Genomic DNA, 16768 nt, shown 5'->3' with positions numbered 1-16768 from the left:
CATTTTTACTGTATTTTTAATGGTGAGCAGAAGAGACTTCTTTCAACAACATCCCTAAACTTATATGGTAATTCAACTGCATTTATAGTACTTCATATGCACAAAATAACATTCACAGTAAAATAGACGAGCTTTGAGGCTTAACTTCTGTCTCGACTGTAAAAACAACATTAAAACAGATGGAGAGATGGGATTTTAGATCGGCCACCAGAGGTCCCTGTCATTCCAGAATTATTGACTGGTTGCTATAGTTACGCACCTGTTCCTTGATGTTTAACCAGATACCTGTTCAAACCCCATCTTCGCTCGTTCGGTCCTGGGTGTGTGACAGAGCCGGAGCTGATAGTCAAGTGTTCAATGCACAGAAATGTTAGTTTTATTCCTTCCACTTTTTCAGGTGTGAATGCCTGTAGGTGAAATATAATATGGATTTGGCTCTGATGATAATGGAGGCTTTTCTCCAGTGCACAGTAATCTTTCTAACAAGCTCCTACTGGTTTTTGTACAACCCCTCATTAAGCAATATATAAATTACAAAGAGGCCGTTTCTTGACTCTGCTTGAATCATTTGCAGGTCTCTGGCTCTCTTGGAGGTTTTCCAAAAGCAAAAATGTGTTAATTAAAATGAATGACATCCCATATTATTAAATAAAGAGGTAAAGGTTCCATTGATGAAACAGAATTAATATTTTATTATCATTTTGGTCTGTAGAAACACTGGTTGTAGTTGTAGGTTGTTTTCCGATGAACACACTTATTAACTTAATTCTTTCCATTCATACGGTGGAAGTATTTAGAGACTTAAAAATATCTGAATGTCACTGTTACTAAGTAGCACTGCAAACTGAGCAGCAGTTCATTTACAGAAATAAAACGCAAATACACTTGACAAGAAGAAAAAGAAAAAAAGAAAAAACCCTTTTAACCCTTAAACACATACCTCGTGATTTCATTCACTTCCCTCCTCATTCATTTTTTTTAAGTTAGAAATCAACCTTCTTAGTATTCCTCAATAAATTCATTATAAACGATATAACAAAAAAAAAAAAAAACATAAAATGATGCTTGTTTTCCCATTCATTTCTTGTAAAAAAAATTATATATGGTTGCTAACGACCCGAGGTGTGTAACAATCTAAGTATATATTTTTTCTGCACAACAATAATTGAATCTTTGATGACTGAATAAGTGCAATTCACCATTATTCCACATGGTGGCGATGTCTGATCCACAATGATGACGTGATGTTTCACTCATAGTTACCGCAGGCAGAAAACAAAAGAATAGGAAGAATAATCAGAAAAACTTGAAATAGCTCAGCGACTCAAGTACTGACGCAATCAAATATTACCGTCACTGTCACTTGATGGTGGATCTAGTAAAGAAGCTGTCAGCGATCAAAATATTGGCTTTGAAGATGAAACCGACGGTTTTGAGAATATGGTTGAGCTGGCGAATATGAGCCAGATGCTGAATGTACTGAGAAATGAGCTCTGATGAGGACAGTGATGATGGTATAAAGCTTCTGCTCAAACTGAACCCTTCCAAGCTCCAAAAGATAACAAAATATGCTTTATTTCATCCTTCTGAAATAAAGTTACTCTAATATCAGAGACAGAGATCCATCTGTGTTAGATACAGATCCGGGTCGCTAAAGACCCGAATATGTAATGATTGGCAAAACATTCATGCATTTAAGGGTTAAATGACAAAACAATAGAAATAGTGTTGAAAAAGTCGAAAAGAAAATGCAATCTAATGCAATGACATTCACATACTTTTTGATGGCCACCGTATAAATGTTTTCCATAACTGTAAATATGCATGGTTGTGCCTCATCTATGATTCCTGATGTCCTTTCACAGGCAACACGTAATTGGCTGGGTAAAGCCCTTGGACTCCGTCTTCCTTCACCCCCCAGCACCAGCCCTGATCATCCTCTTCCTCAATCTTGAGGAACTCTTCACCTGTGAGACAGAGCGACAGCCGTCAGCGCCTCAGAGAGATTCAGTTTAACTTCACAAGGGTCGAAGATCACCTGCTCTGAAGGACAGTTCATCGTCTTCCTCTCCGGTGTAGTTGTACAGCGCTCGCACACGCACTCCTCCGATCATGACCCTGCGGGAGAAGATGACAGAGAAATCTGAGCGCTTTCAATTTCACCTCAACTCCTGAGGCGTCCAAACCGTATGGAAGCTACAGTGCTATTTCACTATTATGCTAATATATTATATACAGTGTAATAGATGGAAATGTTATATGCAATTCAAATGCATGAATCTACTATATGCCTCGAAACATAACACTAAAAGAAACCTCGCCAGCACTGATTAATTCCTCCCAAAAAACGTTTATTCAACCCACTAAACAACTTGCAGCCATTAACATTGAATATACCTTAAAGCACACCGAACACCATCATTAAAAAGGTGACATTCACAAATGTGAATCTGCCCAGGACTGGCTGCCCTCCAAACACAGTGTCCGCATAAGAGAGAAACTGTTTTAAGGGAGAGTTACAGTCCTCATGGCAGAATAAAACAGTTCGCAAAGATAAAAACATCTCAACTGGAGCTCAGCCAAAAGCACACTGGAGGAAGATGACAAAAACAACTTTTGGGTCTTCATGCTTAAGTGCTAAAGATTGTCAGTAAGATTGTTCATCACAATGAACACACACAGCGTCCCTACAGTGAAACATGGAAGTGGCAGTATGTTTTATAGATGTGCTCTGAGGAAGGGACAACAAAAATCATGAAGGAGCGGAACACACACACACACACACAATCTTGGAGGAAAAGTCATGTCGCAATACCTGGCTGGCTGCCTCTTTTATGCTTTTTTTCAAATATAACCTTTCATGCAGTGTGTAATATAGCAGTTTGTGAATGTAAAAGGCCTGCATAGTTTTGAAGATTTAACAAATCTGCATAATGGTCTTCATTGGTTGCCTGTGAACCACATTTGCTTTGCCCCGCCCTCAAACGCTGTAGCTGTCGCTGAGACGTTTGGTTCGTGTTGTTGAGAAGACGCTGTTTTCTGCAATGCAAATACACTTTAGAGAGACTGAATCTTCAAACGAACCGTTTTCAGACTCCAAAGAAAAGAGCTGATGCTGCAATGTAGAAAAAGTATCCGGAGAAAATGAAACGTTTTTTTGACCTTGGCATGTAAACCTATTGTGGGAGACTCCAAAGCAACATTAGGAACCTATAACACAGCATAATAGGGGCACTGATAATGATCAATGATCTGATACAAAATACAGAAACTAAACTATGGAGATTTGAAACCAAAGATAGTGTGTCAAACAAGATAATGTTACCTTAAAGAGCTACCCATTTAACCCATAAAAATGAGTTTTGTGGGTATAAAATGTATTCAGGTCGATTCAGTGATCGTCAATCATATTTTTGACTGGGAAAAAAACCCACGTTAATTTAGATGTTAACCATTTTTAAACTCTATCTATGACATTCCATTCAATGCATCATTATTTTTGAACATCAAAATCAAAGAAAAATGAAAGTAAAAGAATGGAATGTTCACAGACTGTTTACAGCACGCACTACATGCTATTTTTAAATATGCATTGTGCAACAATAAGCATTTTAAAAAGTAGTATGCAACATTGTTGTCACATGACCTCATGTTTAATTCAGTGACTTCCAGCCGGTATCATGCAAGAAACATAAATCTGCATTTTTAATGCATTTTGTGTAAAAAACATTTCTTCACTCTTTTGACGGCTGATCAGATGATCAGATGAAATCAGCTCCAGTTCATTCATCACAGCGGAAATGAAGATCAAGCTGAGCGCATTCTAGTATTGCACACAGTATACTGCACATTTCGGCAAATGACACACTTCACCTTTATGACTGCAGTTCACAATCATTCCTCATCCAACCGAATCACTTCAGCCAAGAAGGATTTGAACCGCTGACAGACGGAAACCCAAAGAGACTCGCTGCTCAATACTTACACATTTCATTTCATAATCTGATTTATTTTCTAATTAACTTGAATTAATTAATATTACCTTTGACATTATAATAGAGCACGTTGAGTGCAACAATTCTCAGTTAAGGCAAGACACTACAGGCGAATAGGGTCAAAATGTAGACTAATAAATAACACCATACTTTCCCTAGTTGATTAATCACAGTACATCAAGACTACTGTAATTTATTACAAGTTTTCTGAAATATGTTTAAATACTGAAATGAGGCATTATTTCATTAAATACGCCCTAATTTGCATACATTTCCAGAACATAAATGTGAACACTGATAAAGCCAGGTTGCTTCCATGTTTCACCATGTTTTAGGGAAACATGTATTTAATCAGGCAAATTATACAAACCCCTCTGTAAAACCCGTCAGAATATAGGAATAAAACCATAAAGTTTAGTGGATGAAAGTGATACTGAAGTGGAGATTAATAAAAAAAAAAAAAACAATGGTTTTGCCTTGTATTGTCTAGCCTTAAATACATCATAGTTGAAAATTGAGACAAAAATCTAATGGTGTTAAATATACAATTATAGACACTTTATTGTGTGTGCGTGTGTGTGTGTGTGTGTGTGGTGAGCTTACGCTTTCTCCTCAGGTCCTCTGTGTACTTTTGGTTTCTTTCCTGGTTTTTGTTTTTTAATCGGAGGATTCCAGTCCTGCACCAAAACCACGCATAGACCAGATTACAGGACAAAAACACAGAAAGAAAGAAAGAAAGAAAGAAAGAAAGAAGAATCAAATGGGTCCTGTAGTCATTTTAAAACTTGTTTTGTGAATAGTCAAGTCGTGAAACACTAAATTACGACAGTTTTTGACACAATCTGGATGCATATGATGACACACACCTCTATTTTGGGCCAGTCGGTTGGCATGCCCGGCCCATGGTGGTTCTTCCACCAGCGGAGATCATCAGGTTCACTGATGGACATGAGTGTGTGATGTAGTTCACCGTACACTGCTTTTATACTGAAACACACGCAATACACATATAAAAACCCTCAGGCTTTTTGACAGGACAATGAACATCACTGCAGCTAATAGGCTTTATGTTGAACGTCACATGAACAAACAGGAAAACAGGTCTCATCGCATCTGCTCGTCTGAGAAAGTGTTAATAGCGCTATGAACTTCCTATGAATATATATATATTACATACATATAAAGTATACATACTAATATATATATATATATATATATATATACAGTGCAATGCATAAGTGAATACACCCATGCTAAAGTTGACTAAAAAGAGGAATAAAAAATCATCTTTTGGAAATTGAACTTAATGCCTTAATTTAAAAAATTAGAAAAAATCCAACCTTTAAGGACACCAATTTTCTTTGTGAATGAATAATGTATTGTAAATAAATAAATGTTCTTCCTTAAAATACATGGTGCATAAGTGAGTACACCCCTATGTTAAATTCCCATAGAGGCAGGCAGATTTTTATTTTTAAGTTTTTTTTTTTATTTATTTTTTTAGGATACTATGCATTCTGATAAAGTTCCCTTGGCCTTTGGAATTAAAATAGCCCCACATCATCACATAGCCTTCACCATACCTAGAGATTGGCATGGGGTACTTTCCATAAGATCATCTCTCAATGCAAATCAAACTAGCTTTTAGGCTAACTGAAATAAAACCATGCCAATCTCTAGGTATGGTGAAGGCTATGTGATGATGTGGGGCTATTTTAATTCCAAAGGCCAAGGGAACTTTATCAGGATGCATAGTATCCTAAATTTAAAAAAAAAAAAATACTTAAAAATAAAAATCTGCCTGCCTCTATGGGAATTTAACATAGGGGTGTACTCACTTATGCACCATGTATTTTAAGGAAGAACTTTTATTTATTTACAATACATTATTCATTCACAAAGAAAATTGGTGTCCTTAAAGGTTGGATTTTTCCTAATTTTTTTAATTAAGGCATTAAGTTCAATTTCCAAAATATGATTTTTTATTCCTCTTTTTAGTCAACTTTAGCATGGGTGTATTCACTTATGCATTGCACTGTATATATATATATATATATATATATAGGGAAAAAAAGGTAAATTTAGACTTTTTAATCTCACAAGTTTATATCTTGCAATTCAGAGTTAATATGTGAACTTGGAATTGCAAGGAAAAAAGACAGAATTGTGAGTTTATATCTCGTAATTCAGATTTTTTTCCCCCCTCAGAATTATTCATTTATGCTTGCAAATGCAATTATAAAATTATAAAGAGATATAAACTCGCAATTCTGAAAAAAATGTCGCAATTACCCTTATTTTTATTCCATGGTGAAAACAAGCCTCCATAATATATACACATAAATACATAAAGTGCAGAAAGCAAATATATAAGTACACACAGGGTTTGAAATGAACACCCTCCAAATGCGGTTAAAAATCAACTGTGACGCTGTCAAATCACGAGCCAATTTGGCGTTACTTATTATGTTTACTCACTTTGCTGGGGAAGTTCGTGTGAGCCAAATCTGCACAAATACTCAACTCGTGAGTCATCATGATATATTAAATACAGCGTATTGCGCAGAATCTGCTCATATCTGGCGCACTTGTTCATTTGCATTGAAGCAATAGCGAAGATTAAAAAGCATTTGGTTAACAGAAAAGACATTGTTATTTTCCAACATCCTACTTTTTTTTTTATGTTCTTTGTACTGTATTGATCTGTCCACTTAAAACACATTTTTGTTGAAAAGGATGAGGATAAAAGAGGAAGGGAGGAGATGGCTGGATGACAGGATTTTGTTAAAAATCAGAAATTAATGTATGAAATCCAAATTTTATTTTTTATATACATATAAATTGCTGTGACGTAGTTAATTTGGATTCTTTTTTCTTTTGGCCAGTAGAAGTTCTGAATGGCCGGTAACTTTAGTAGCCAAATTGGCCGGTGAGTGAAAAAGTTCATTTCAAACCCTGTGTACACATTTCAATTGAAACTGTTCTGAAATCAACACTAACACATATTTGTTTTTGTTCCCTTCTTAATGAACTTTAAAGCAAAGCTTTAATGTGTTCACTACAAAAACGGAAAAAAAACTATCACAATTGTTTTATGGCGGCTAATGTAATGTAATCAAATGCGTGTTGCCATTTTAAACCTCTCATTGTTGGTGATGTCGAGGTGTCTGTGAATGGACAGGAAGGCCTGTTTCAGGAAGCTGATCCTCTTCCTCTCCTCCTCCTGTGATTGGTCGAACACAGACTCCATTTCCTCCATGTATCGCGGTGCAAAGCCAGTGACGTTCTCTAGGACCTTCTCATAACGATCACGTGCCTGCAAAAACACGCATAAATAATTCATGAATATATTATATATAATAAATATAATATGTTTGTGTAGAAAGCCTCATTGCTCACTGACCTTGCTGCGCTCCTGTGTGGCTCTCTCTCTCGTCTGCTGAATCTTGGACAGTTTGCTCTCACTCAGGTTGGCGTTGTGTTTGGCTTGATTCTCTTTTTCCTGAGCGATCAGCTCCTTCTGACATGACTTATGATACACCGCACGGGCCTTTTCCAGCTAATGGATACACAAAAAAATTATTATTAGCATCACGTAGCGCTTTTCATGTCATATTCAGCTCTAACTTATGCTATAACATGCACTGGGAATACAACTATCTCATCTTCTCTTTCTAACTGGGACGTTTCCAATGTCAAGTAATATTTTTTTCCTCACTAAAAGCTGAATGCTGTATGAAAGGAAATAAATGCAGATAATAATTCTGAACTAATAGTTATCACCACAATTTCCCTTTAGTTGAGTAATCACAGTACATTAAGACAATTGTTTTGAAATACAAGTTTCCTGAAATGTTGTTTAAATATGCTGTGAGGCATTATCTAATTAAATTTGCACATACTGTACATTTCCAGAGCTGAAATCTGAAAATTTCTGGTTTCCTTTTATTGGCATGTTAGAGTTAAAGGTTTTTACAGAAGGGATTTTGGATATCTATTTTTATCATTCCATAAACCCCCAAAAATACAGTCAACAGACAGAAAAAAATATTTTTAGGAATAAACTGCATAAAATCAGCCAAATGATATAAACAAACTCCTCAGTAAAAATGGGAATTTTGGATGGGAATAAAACTGTAAAATTTGGTGTATATAAGTGATACTGAAGTGGAGATAAAAACTCTTAGAATAATGGCCTTTAAATGACATGTATTATAATTGAAATCTACGCTAATAGATCTACGTGTAATAAATGTGTATTTCAGATGTTTTCTTTCCACTAGTTAATGAAGCAAAATAGCCTGAAATCTCCAAATTAAGCCTGGATTTTCCTGTACTATCTTGCTTTAATGTACTGAAACACTGAGTGGGATTTTAAAACAAATGGTATTAATTTGAAACAGTTGGCAACCTCCAGCGATTATATCATCGTCAGTATACGTCTTACTATCACCTTCTTTAATCTCTTCACCCAGGGCTTCTGAGCACGTGAGAAAGCCGTCCCAAGGTCATGTGACTCCCTGAAGCCGCAGAACATTTTCCGCGGGAACGTCTCTTTCTTCCAAGAGCGAATGCGCTCTCCGTCTTCTGAAACCAGAGACTGGGAGATTGACGTGTGAAGGGCAGACAGACGCTCGGTGGACGAGAAAAAGCACTGCCACGCTCGCAAGAGGGACCCGTACAGCGGCCCTGAGAGAGAGAGAGAGAGAGACACACACACACATCAGCTTTTATCCATTTACGTCACACTAAGCAAAACTGCAACTGAACTTGACAGCCAGCAGATTTTTGTTTTTATGTAACAGTGCTATTTTAATATCACTGAGATACTTTTATTTGTATATTTTTCTGTACATTTTTTTTTAAATGCATCTTTTTTTATTTATTAATTCTTATTTCAGTTTTAGTTATTTTAGAATTAAGTTAAAATTTGTTTTATTTCACGAAAAAAAACATTTTTTTCATGGTTTTAGTTAAAGGGGTGGTTGATTATGATTTCACTTTTTTTACTTTAGTTAGTATGCAATGTTGCTGTTTGAGCATAAACAACATCTGCAAAGTTATGAAGCTTAGAGTTCAAAGCAAAGGGAGATATTTGCTTTTAAAGAAATCGCTTTTTAAGGACTACAACAAACGGCTGGTAGGGACTACAACAACATTCCTCCCTTAAATGTAAAATTTACATAAACCCCGCCCCCGGGAACGCGATTTATAGATTATCATGACAGAATATGCTAACTACACATAAGCTACCTAAATTCATCAATTACCCATTCAGAAATGTCCTGTTGCTTCTACATGTTGTCACTTCTTCTTGAGTCTCTCCATCATTGTCTGAATCCGGTTTGAACATAAAAGGCTAAAAGTTTTTTTTAATTTTCAGTGCATGTCTGTGTGTGTGAGGTAAAAGGACACGAGCTCTTGTAACTCCGCCCCCTGTGCCAGGAGCAGCAGCTCATTTGCATTTAAAGGAACAGACACAAAAACGGTGCGTTTTTGCTCACCCTCAAAAAGTGACAATTTTAACATGCTATATACAAATATCTGTGGGGTATTCTGAGCTAAAACTTCACATACACACTCTGGGGACATCAGAGACTTAATTTACATCTTGTGAAAAGGGCATTATACCACCCCTTTAACTATAATAACCCTGGTATGTAAAAGAGCAACAAAATAAGGCTGGGTAGATAACAGAATCTTCAGATTAAAGCAACTGACAAAGACATCAAAAACAAAAACTCAAAAATGAGCAAAGATTCAATAATACCTACGCCAGTTTTAGTGAGCGTGACGCTTCTGAAAATAGTGGACCAACTTCGGACCAATGAGATTTGACTGTGGGCGGAGCTACTCTGAGTTTTAAACTGATCACTTATTGAGAGTTTTTGACAGGTCAGACTGAAGCACTCACGAGTGTCAGTGATTGATTTCCACTTGCTGCTCCACTCAGTCAGCTGACGGGCGTACTGTCGCTCCACATGAGCCCGGTCCTTCATACATGCTATGATGTCATTACACGCTTGGTACGACTCTGATGTCCTCCGCACTGTCCGCACGTAATTTCCTGGCTTGAGACAAGAACAGAAGGAAATGGATGGCGTATTTTTGTAGGCCAAAACCCAGAAACAAGTTAGCATTTTAGCACTTAAAGTCAATGGGGGTTTTGAATGTTTTGTTAAATACCCGAAATAAGGTCTGTGGTGAACACAAGATATTTTCACATTTTTATTCTGTGACATAAAATGCATCAGTAAAACTCCCTTGTGATTTTCCGAAGTGCCTACAGAGACTACAGAGGTTGTTGGACATTAAATGTCATCAAAACTGAACAGGAAAACTCATAGTCAGGTAATGAATATGTTTTTATTAATGATCTAACTATAATAACTCTAGTATGTAAAAGAGCAACGTTTACAAAATAATGGTGGATAGATGATGACAGCATCTCCAGATTAAAGCAAATGATCTTGATTGGACTAACCAAATTTAGATATGTTAATGAGTGATTTTTTTCCCATGTTACCAAAAATAATTGTGCAAATTATATGACAAAGATAATAATATATAATTTCCCAAATGGGGGATTGGGAACATAATGTGTGCAAAGTTAGCACATCTGCATAATATACAAGAGGACAATATATTAGCAATAGGCTTTTTTTTTTGAAAGGAAAATGTAAAAGATAAAAAAATATGATTTAGAGAGAATATATTGAATTAATACTCAATAGTTAAAATGGGGGGGGAACAATTTTCAGATATTTGTGTGCCACACTTTTTAAAATAAAGGTTCCAAATGTGGGTTTTCACAGTGATGCCAGAGAAGAATCATTTTTGTTTCCCCAAAGAACATTTCAGTAATCAGTATTTTTTCCACTATTAAGAACCTTTTCTGCATTAGAAAGGTTCCGTTGATGTTACAGGTTCTTTATGGAATGATAGATGCCAATTTGAATCTATGTGAATTGAGTCTCTCATGAAAAGCGTTATTTTGTGTGGCACATGCTATGTAGTGCAACCCAAATCAGTCACTTTTGATCTATGGTGCTGCCTTAGAAGGAAGCTACCTATGTAGGGAGTAAACAGCAAGGCAGCTCACTATAGGTGTTGCAACAGCTTTTTCCTTACCATCCAGAAGCTGATTTTGTTGATGTCCTCAGGTGGGCCTGCGGGAGGGTCCGCCATGGTCACAGCTGGCTGCAAAAGACAGTCTGATTACATGCATGTGTGTAAGTGAGGAAGAATCTGCATGCTTCATGTTATGGGGTATAAAACCAATGCACCAAGAGAAGTCCAAGTTGTCCAGATTCCTCGAGGCTGTTGTTACCCCTGCACTATCAGAACCTGCCTTGACACATCAGGTGACATGTATTCAGGGGCATCTGGGTATGTTTACTCATTTGTTTCCACAATCCTCCTAGAGGCTTCATGGCAAACAGACGGCCGCTCACTGCAGCGTCTCAGAAGCTTTTGAACCTTCTGCACATTTGCATTCCCCGGGCCTGTTGTCTCATCGGATGTAAACATCTTCTTGTTTTGACATATTGCAGAATGAGTTACATGCCGCAGTTTAGAAGTGTTAGAGATTTGTTCAGAACACTATGAGCAATGGTAATGATGCTTGACTTGCAAACACAGATGCTCTTGAAAAAGAACAAAACGTCACCTGTGTACAGCCAGGTTGTTCCTTTTGCCTTTTACAATATAACAACAGCCAACATTTTAGTCATGTTGATGAGTAACTTTAATCTAATATATGTATATATATATATGACTGAATGTAATGTTTTCGAAAAATGAAATTGCATGTAATTTGCAAATGAATGAAAATGTATTAAAGTTTAAATTTATCTTTATGTGTCATTTCATAATTATTTCTATTCTCTGACGTGGTTAAAGTGCAGTCGACTGAAAAATGTATGCTACATAAAAATAATTTTAATGTAATTTCTATTGAAACTTGTATGTCATGTATTTAAATATATTGACAGTTAAACATTTGTAATGAAGACGTTCCAATTTAGTGCATTTAAATGTATTAATTAAAAAAAAGTAACATCAGATAACACTAGTTAAAATTTGAATCAACTACTTTATCTGTGCTTTAGTATGCATGTTAGTCACGTCAAAATGTGTACTTTAAAGCACGGCAAAAGATCTTTAAATGGCCTTTTATTTCATTAATATCACATCTGCAAGTATAGCTTTTTAAAAATATACTTTTAAGATTTGACGTACACTACAAGTGCATATTAAATACAGTTAAGAGAACTTTTTCACAAGGTAACAAAGTCTAAAATGACATCCGCTGTGGTTTGGGGTCAAAAACACGCGGTCACAAGATGCAAAATAGCAAGTGATGAGAGCAACAAGTCCTGCGACCCGCTTGATGTCTGTAGAGCAGTGATTCTCAATCTGTCAAATCACGGCAACTTGATTGGATGATGATTAAAATAAAAAAAGATCTTGCAAAAATGATGCACTGGTAAAAGTAAGGCAATTTCAAATGATAAGTGTATGAGAGCCACTGCTATAGAACACTAAACTATTGACACGTAATATGACTTGTGCCTAAATGCATGGGTGAAACTGTACAATAAGGTTTGTACAATAAGGTTTAAAACTAATAATGAACAATACCTCTACAGTAATTAATCATCTTTTAACATTTAATAATACATTTTTAAAATTAAAAGTTGAATCTGTTAACATTACTTAGTGCACTGTGAACTACAATTGGTCCATGTTATTCAATTAAATAGAAATTAAATTTCTATTGAATTTAATTGATTTGTATTGTTATGGCATTAATAAAGATGAATAAATGCTGTAAAAAATGCACTGAGTGTTGTTGTTAATGTGAGGTACAAATGAGACCTTACTGTAAAGTGGTAACACTTTATGCATGTATTTGCAAAGTCTATCTGATAAAAATAGGTCGTGGGTGAGTTTCTGGCCGTTATCCAGAGCATGCAACTGTCCATGTGAATCACTCTGGGGACTCGCTGCATGCGAGACTGCAACTGGATATAGTCAGTTGTGATGATAAACATCTCTGAAATGCGCGGTGAATTTAATACGATTAAAACTGACAGAAATCTTTATACTAAAGATAAGGCTCACAAAATCACACAAACTAGCCAAATTAAAGAACGCCAAAATAACGAATGGAGATAACTGCATCGGTATGTATTGATACATGCATTTATAAGCATACTGTAAAGGCGTGTCTGTCTGTGTGTGTTGCTACTGGAATCTGGGATCAGAAATAGAGTTCTCCCCCACCCAGGATTCCATGCACCAGCCGAGCGAACTCCAAATAAACAAGAGCTGGTGGGTCATCTTACACATGCTCCACAACACACACACTGTGCAAAATACAACAGTCACAAAGCAGAGTGATATTTGCCCCCCTGGAGGCGATTTTCTATTTATCAGAGAATATGTTCTAACACAATGCCCATTGTGTCAAATAAATTAAATAAACTAATTAAAAAGATCACTGTCGAGTCTAAACCCATAACTAGAACCCAGAATAAAATGGTCAAATATATCCATTAGAGTCACGTAATAAAATGCCCACAAATTTAAAACATCAGAGGGATTTCCCTTAAGTCCAGGTTCACTTCTGACCGAGATGAATCGTGATGGTCATTTACACTGTCATGTTTCTGCATGAGAAACATACATGAGATCACAATCATATCTCTAATATGAAAGAATGGCATATGGAAAAACACATGTTTATAAAAATACAGCATCATATCAAAATTAAATCACATTTTTAAATAAACTCATAAAGCCCAAAAATCTAGCATTTTTGTTATTGCACGTAACAATCAATTGTTAGTAAAGTACAAAACCATAATGGAAGCGTTTCAACAGCACTGATCTATTGATCAAGCTCTGTGTGAGCTAAATACACATATTAACACATGTTTTTTCACATGCAACACTTTCAGATAAGTCAGCGTGTGGGCAACACTCTTTACACTGTATGGGTAGGTGACGTGACACACATCTAAAACTATTTTTTATATGATTATCATGCATGCATATTTTATGAGCTCATATTATGAACTAATTGTACCTACTTAAAAAAGAGGAGCAAAACTATTTTTAAAAGATAAGTTGCAGCACCTAAAATAAAAACTTTTGTGTCAAAAAAAAAACATGAACATGTTATTTGTCAACTTCCCAATAAACTTAAGTTAAACTGAATGGAAAAAACCAAGGCTTTTTACCTCCAGTCCTTGGCTTGTTCTGTCCTCCTTCAGGATCCTTCACTTCTCCCCCATGTCTGTCTCACTCCAGTGTCTGTGCAGTCAGTCAGCTGTTGCCAAAGTGCATATGTACATGCAAGTGTGTGTTCTCCTCCTCTCTCTCACACACACACACACACACACACTGACACGTACATAATCTCTCATCTCAGTGTAAATGAGTTGTCAGGTGTGAAATTTAAGTGTGTTGTAGAATGTGAGAGTTATTTCAGCTCTCTGCCAACCACAGCTCAGAGCGAAAAACCGCCAACATGTGAAGCAATTAGTGTGTATCGGTGTGGTTCATAAGTTCAAAAGCAAACAATACAGCCTGAACAAAATATGCAATTTCTATATCAAAGCATTTAAAGTTATAAAGTGCTTAACTTAGCATAGTAACACTGGCTGAGTGAATGTTGATGATTGTTTATTATCAGAGTTCATCACCTCAGCAACAGGAACGGTGAAGAACCCGCAGTGATCTCTACTGCATCACACACAGTCAATCGTGGCCTGTGGGAATTTAAGAAATAGTTCATCCTAAAATAAAAAAAATGACATTATTTACTCACCTTAATGGTTGTTTCTTCCATGGAACAATGTTCAAGCGTTAAATTAATAAAGCACACAGTGAAAATAGGCTGTTAATCTGCAAAAATGGCTACAAAAATGGGGTGGGGGGGGGGGTGGAACCACTTACTGTATGTTTTGCGTATGATTGTTTCTCAAGAACAGATGAGAATAAATTCAACGAGAATAATTTATTCAAACCTCTTAAGCAGAGCTTATGTATCATCATATTCATCAATTATTGTACAGAACAATAGAAATATCTGATATTTATATATATACTTTAATTCTGCATTCATTTCCATACACACACGCACACATATATTCATATATATTTCCTTTGTTTCTAATTCCTTAAATATATTTTCAAATGAAATGGAGTTATGCTTTACTCCTATAAAACAACCACCACCGCCATCACAAAACACACACATACACACACAGTCCGTGTTTGTGTGTATGTGTGTGTGTGTAGGTTAAAAAGAGCGCACTTAAGCAATATAAACGATGGGTTCTTTCATTGTGTTCTGATCTTTGGAAGACTGATTCTGCTTATGGTATTAAAATGCTTACATACTTAATCCTTATATGGTTATTATTGGCAATACGATGACTGTTTTTAGTGCTTAAAGTCAACACGAAATAGTTTGTAACCCATTTTTCTTTCGTAATCCAACATATTTTCCGATTTAAAAAAGGACATTCAATGATAAAAATGTAAGGCAAGGCTTTATTTTATCTATCGCAAATTGATTGGATGGTGAAAAGTCACTCAACTTGACTGATGGTTAAAAATAAGAGAGCTCGATGACATCAGCCAAAAAGGAATTACATTTGTTTTCTTTGGAATAATGTGCACTGGAAATGTGTATTAAAAAAGTAAACGGGGTCGATTCTGATTTCATGTTGACCTTAATCATCATATTATCAGATGAATCAAAGCCTGTACGTCATGATGCTAAAATATGCACAGTAGCCTCTTTTTTATCAATATAATGATATAATATTACTAAAATTCATTACACTTTTTGATATAGTCATCCCAAAAAACAATGAAAGAAGTACATTCTTTGTGTGTCTCTGATTGGCTGAAGAAGTTTGCCCATCTGGCTTCAGCTGAGATGACAAACATTTGCTCAGAACGACGGAGACGGTGACTTTAGCTTTTCACTCGGCAAGAGTGTTTGAGTATTTCATAGCACTTCTCCTTTGCAATCATCCCCATCTCTGTCCTTCAGTGGAAGTCTTTCCCTTTCATCCCAAGTGCTTTTTGTCTAACCACATTCTTTCTTTCTTTCTATTCTCTAACTAGTTCTCTCTAATTCTCCTCTAGCTCTGAGTCGTATCATCTCTCATGCGTTCGTTCTGCCCTTCAGAAGAAACAGTGGAGACAGAGAAAGCAGAGGAGAGCCTAGAAAACATGGAAGGGGGAAAGGAGGAAAAGAAAGGAGGCAGAGCATGAGGTATAAGAAACAAAAGTGCTTGACCATCTAGAGACTAAGATGAAGAATTTGGCATTCAAAAAGCAATTAGTTACATTAGTGTGCAGTATGTAATTATAGGGCATGTGTCAGTTGTGCAATTTTAAATAAATGCCATGTTTAACAAAAGGAATGAGATGCAATTCAATTGATTGGTGTGTTCTTAAATGGAATATGAAAAATCATAACTCAATGCATTTATAATACACACTACCAGTCAAAGGTTTAGACACACTTGACTGATTTTATGTTTCTTTCAACCTGAGTTTAGGTTGACTTTTGATCTAAAGGCTTCTCTCTATGTTTAAAAAAAAAAAATAATAAAAAAAAAATAATAGAAACTACACGTTTGCACGTGCATGAAAACAAAAATGTGAAAACTTATTTAGTCACTACATTATATAAATATTTCCATTTGTATTAGTTCATAGTTTTCATACTTTACTATAATGCTAAA

At 35.9% G+C, this 16768-nt stretch overlaps 2 protein-coding genes and 1 gene segment (V, D, J or C); 1 reads left to right on the top strand and 2 right to left on the bottom strand.

Annotated features, from left to right (window-relative positions):
* The window catches only part of LOC311284461 (Ig kappa chain V-III region MOPC 63-like), a 945935-nt gene that overhangs the window by 99121 nt on the left and 830046 nt on the right, over window positions 1-16768 (top strand).
* On the bottom strand, window positions 1363-14724 carry LOC311284131 (protein kinase C and casein kinase substrate in neurons protein 3). The gene is made up of 11 exons (XM_084398994.1): window positions 14708-14724; window positions 14243-14331; window positions 11127-11195; window positions 9910-10066; window positions 8449-8684; window positions 7399-7554; window positions 7136-7311; window positions 4862-4982; window positions 4599-4672; window positions 2039-2118; window positions 1363-1967 (listed from the first exon to the last, which is right to left on the bottom strand). Exons 3-11 carry the CDS (start codon window positions 11181-11183, stop codon window positions 1840-1842), a joined length of 1185 nt encoding a protein of 394 aa, XP_084255120.1. The 5' UTR covers window positions 11184-11195; window positions 14243-14331; window positions 14708-14724; the 3' UTR covers window positions 1363-1839.
* Window positions 15007-16768, bottom strand: part of LOC311283851 (SH3 and multiple ankyrin repeat domains protein 1) — a 55013-nt gene continuing 53251 nt past the window's right edge. For both annotated transcript variants that reach the window (XM_084398591.1, XM_084398592.1), the window contains exon 28: window positions 15007-16241. In XM_084398591.1, the coding sequence (XP_084254717.1) occupies window positions 16160-16241 (82 nt within the window). In that variant the 3' untranslated portion in view covers window positions 15007-16159. The remainder of the gene's footprint in view (window positions 16242-16768) is intronic.

The sequence above is a fragment of the Rutilus rutilus genome (assembly GCF_951802725.1).
Source record: "Rutilus rutilus genome assembly, chromosome: 24".
Lineage (NCBI taxonomy): Eukaryota > Metazoa > Chordata > Actinopteri > Cypriniformes > Leuciscidae > Rutilus > Rutilus rutilus.
The sequence above is the reverse complement of the archived record's forward strand: the minus strand, read 5'-3'. Positions and strand labels throughout refer to the sequence as shown.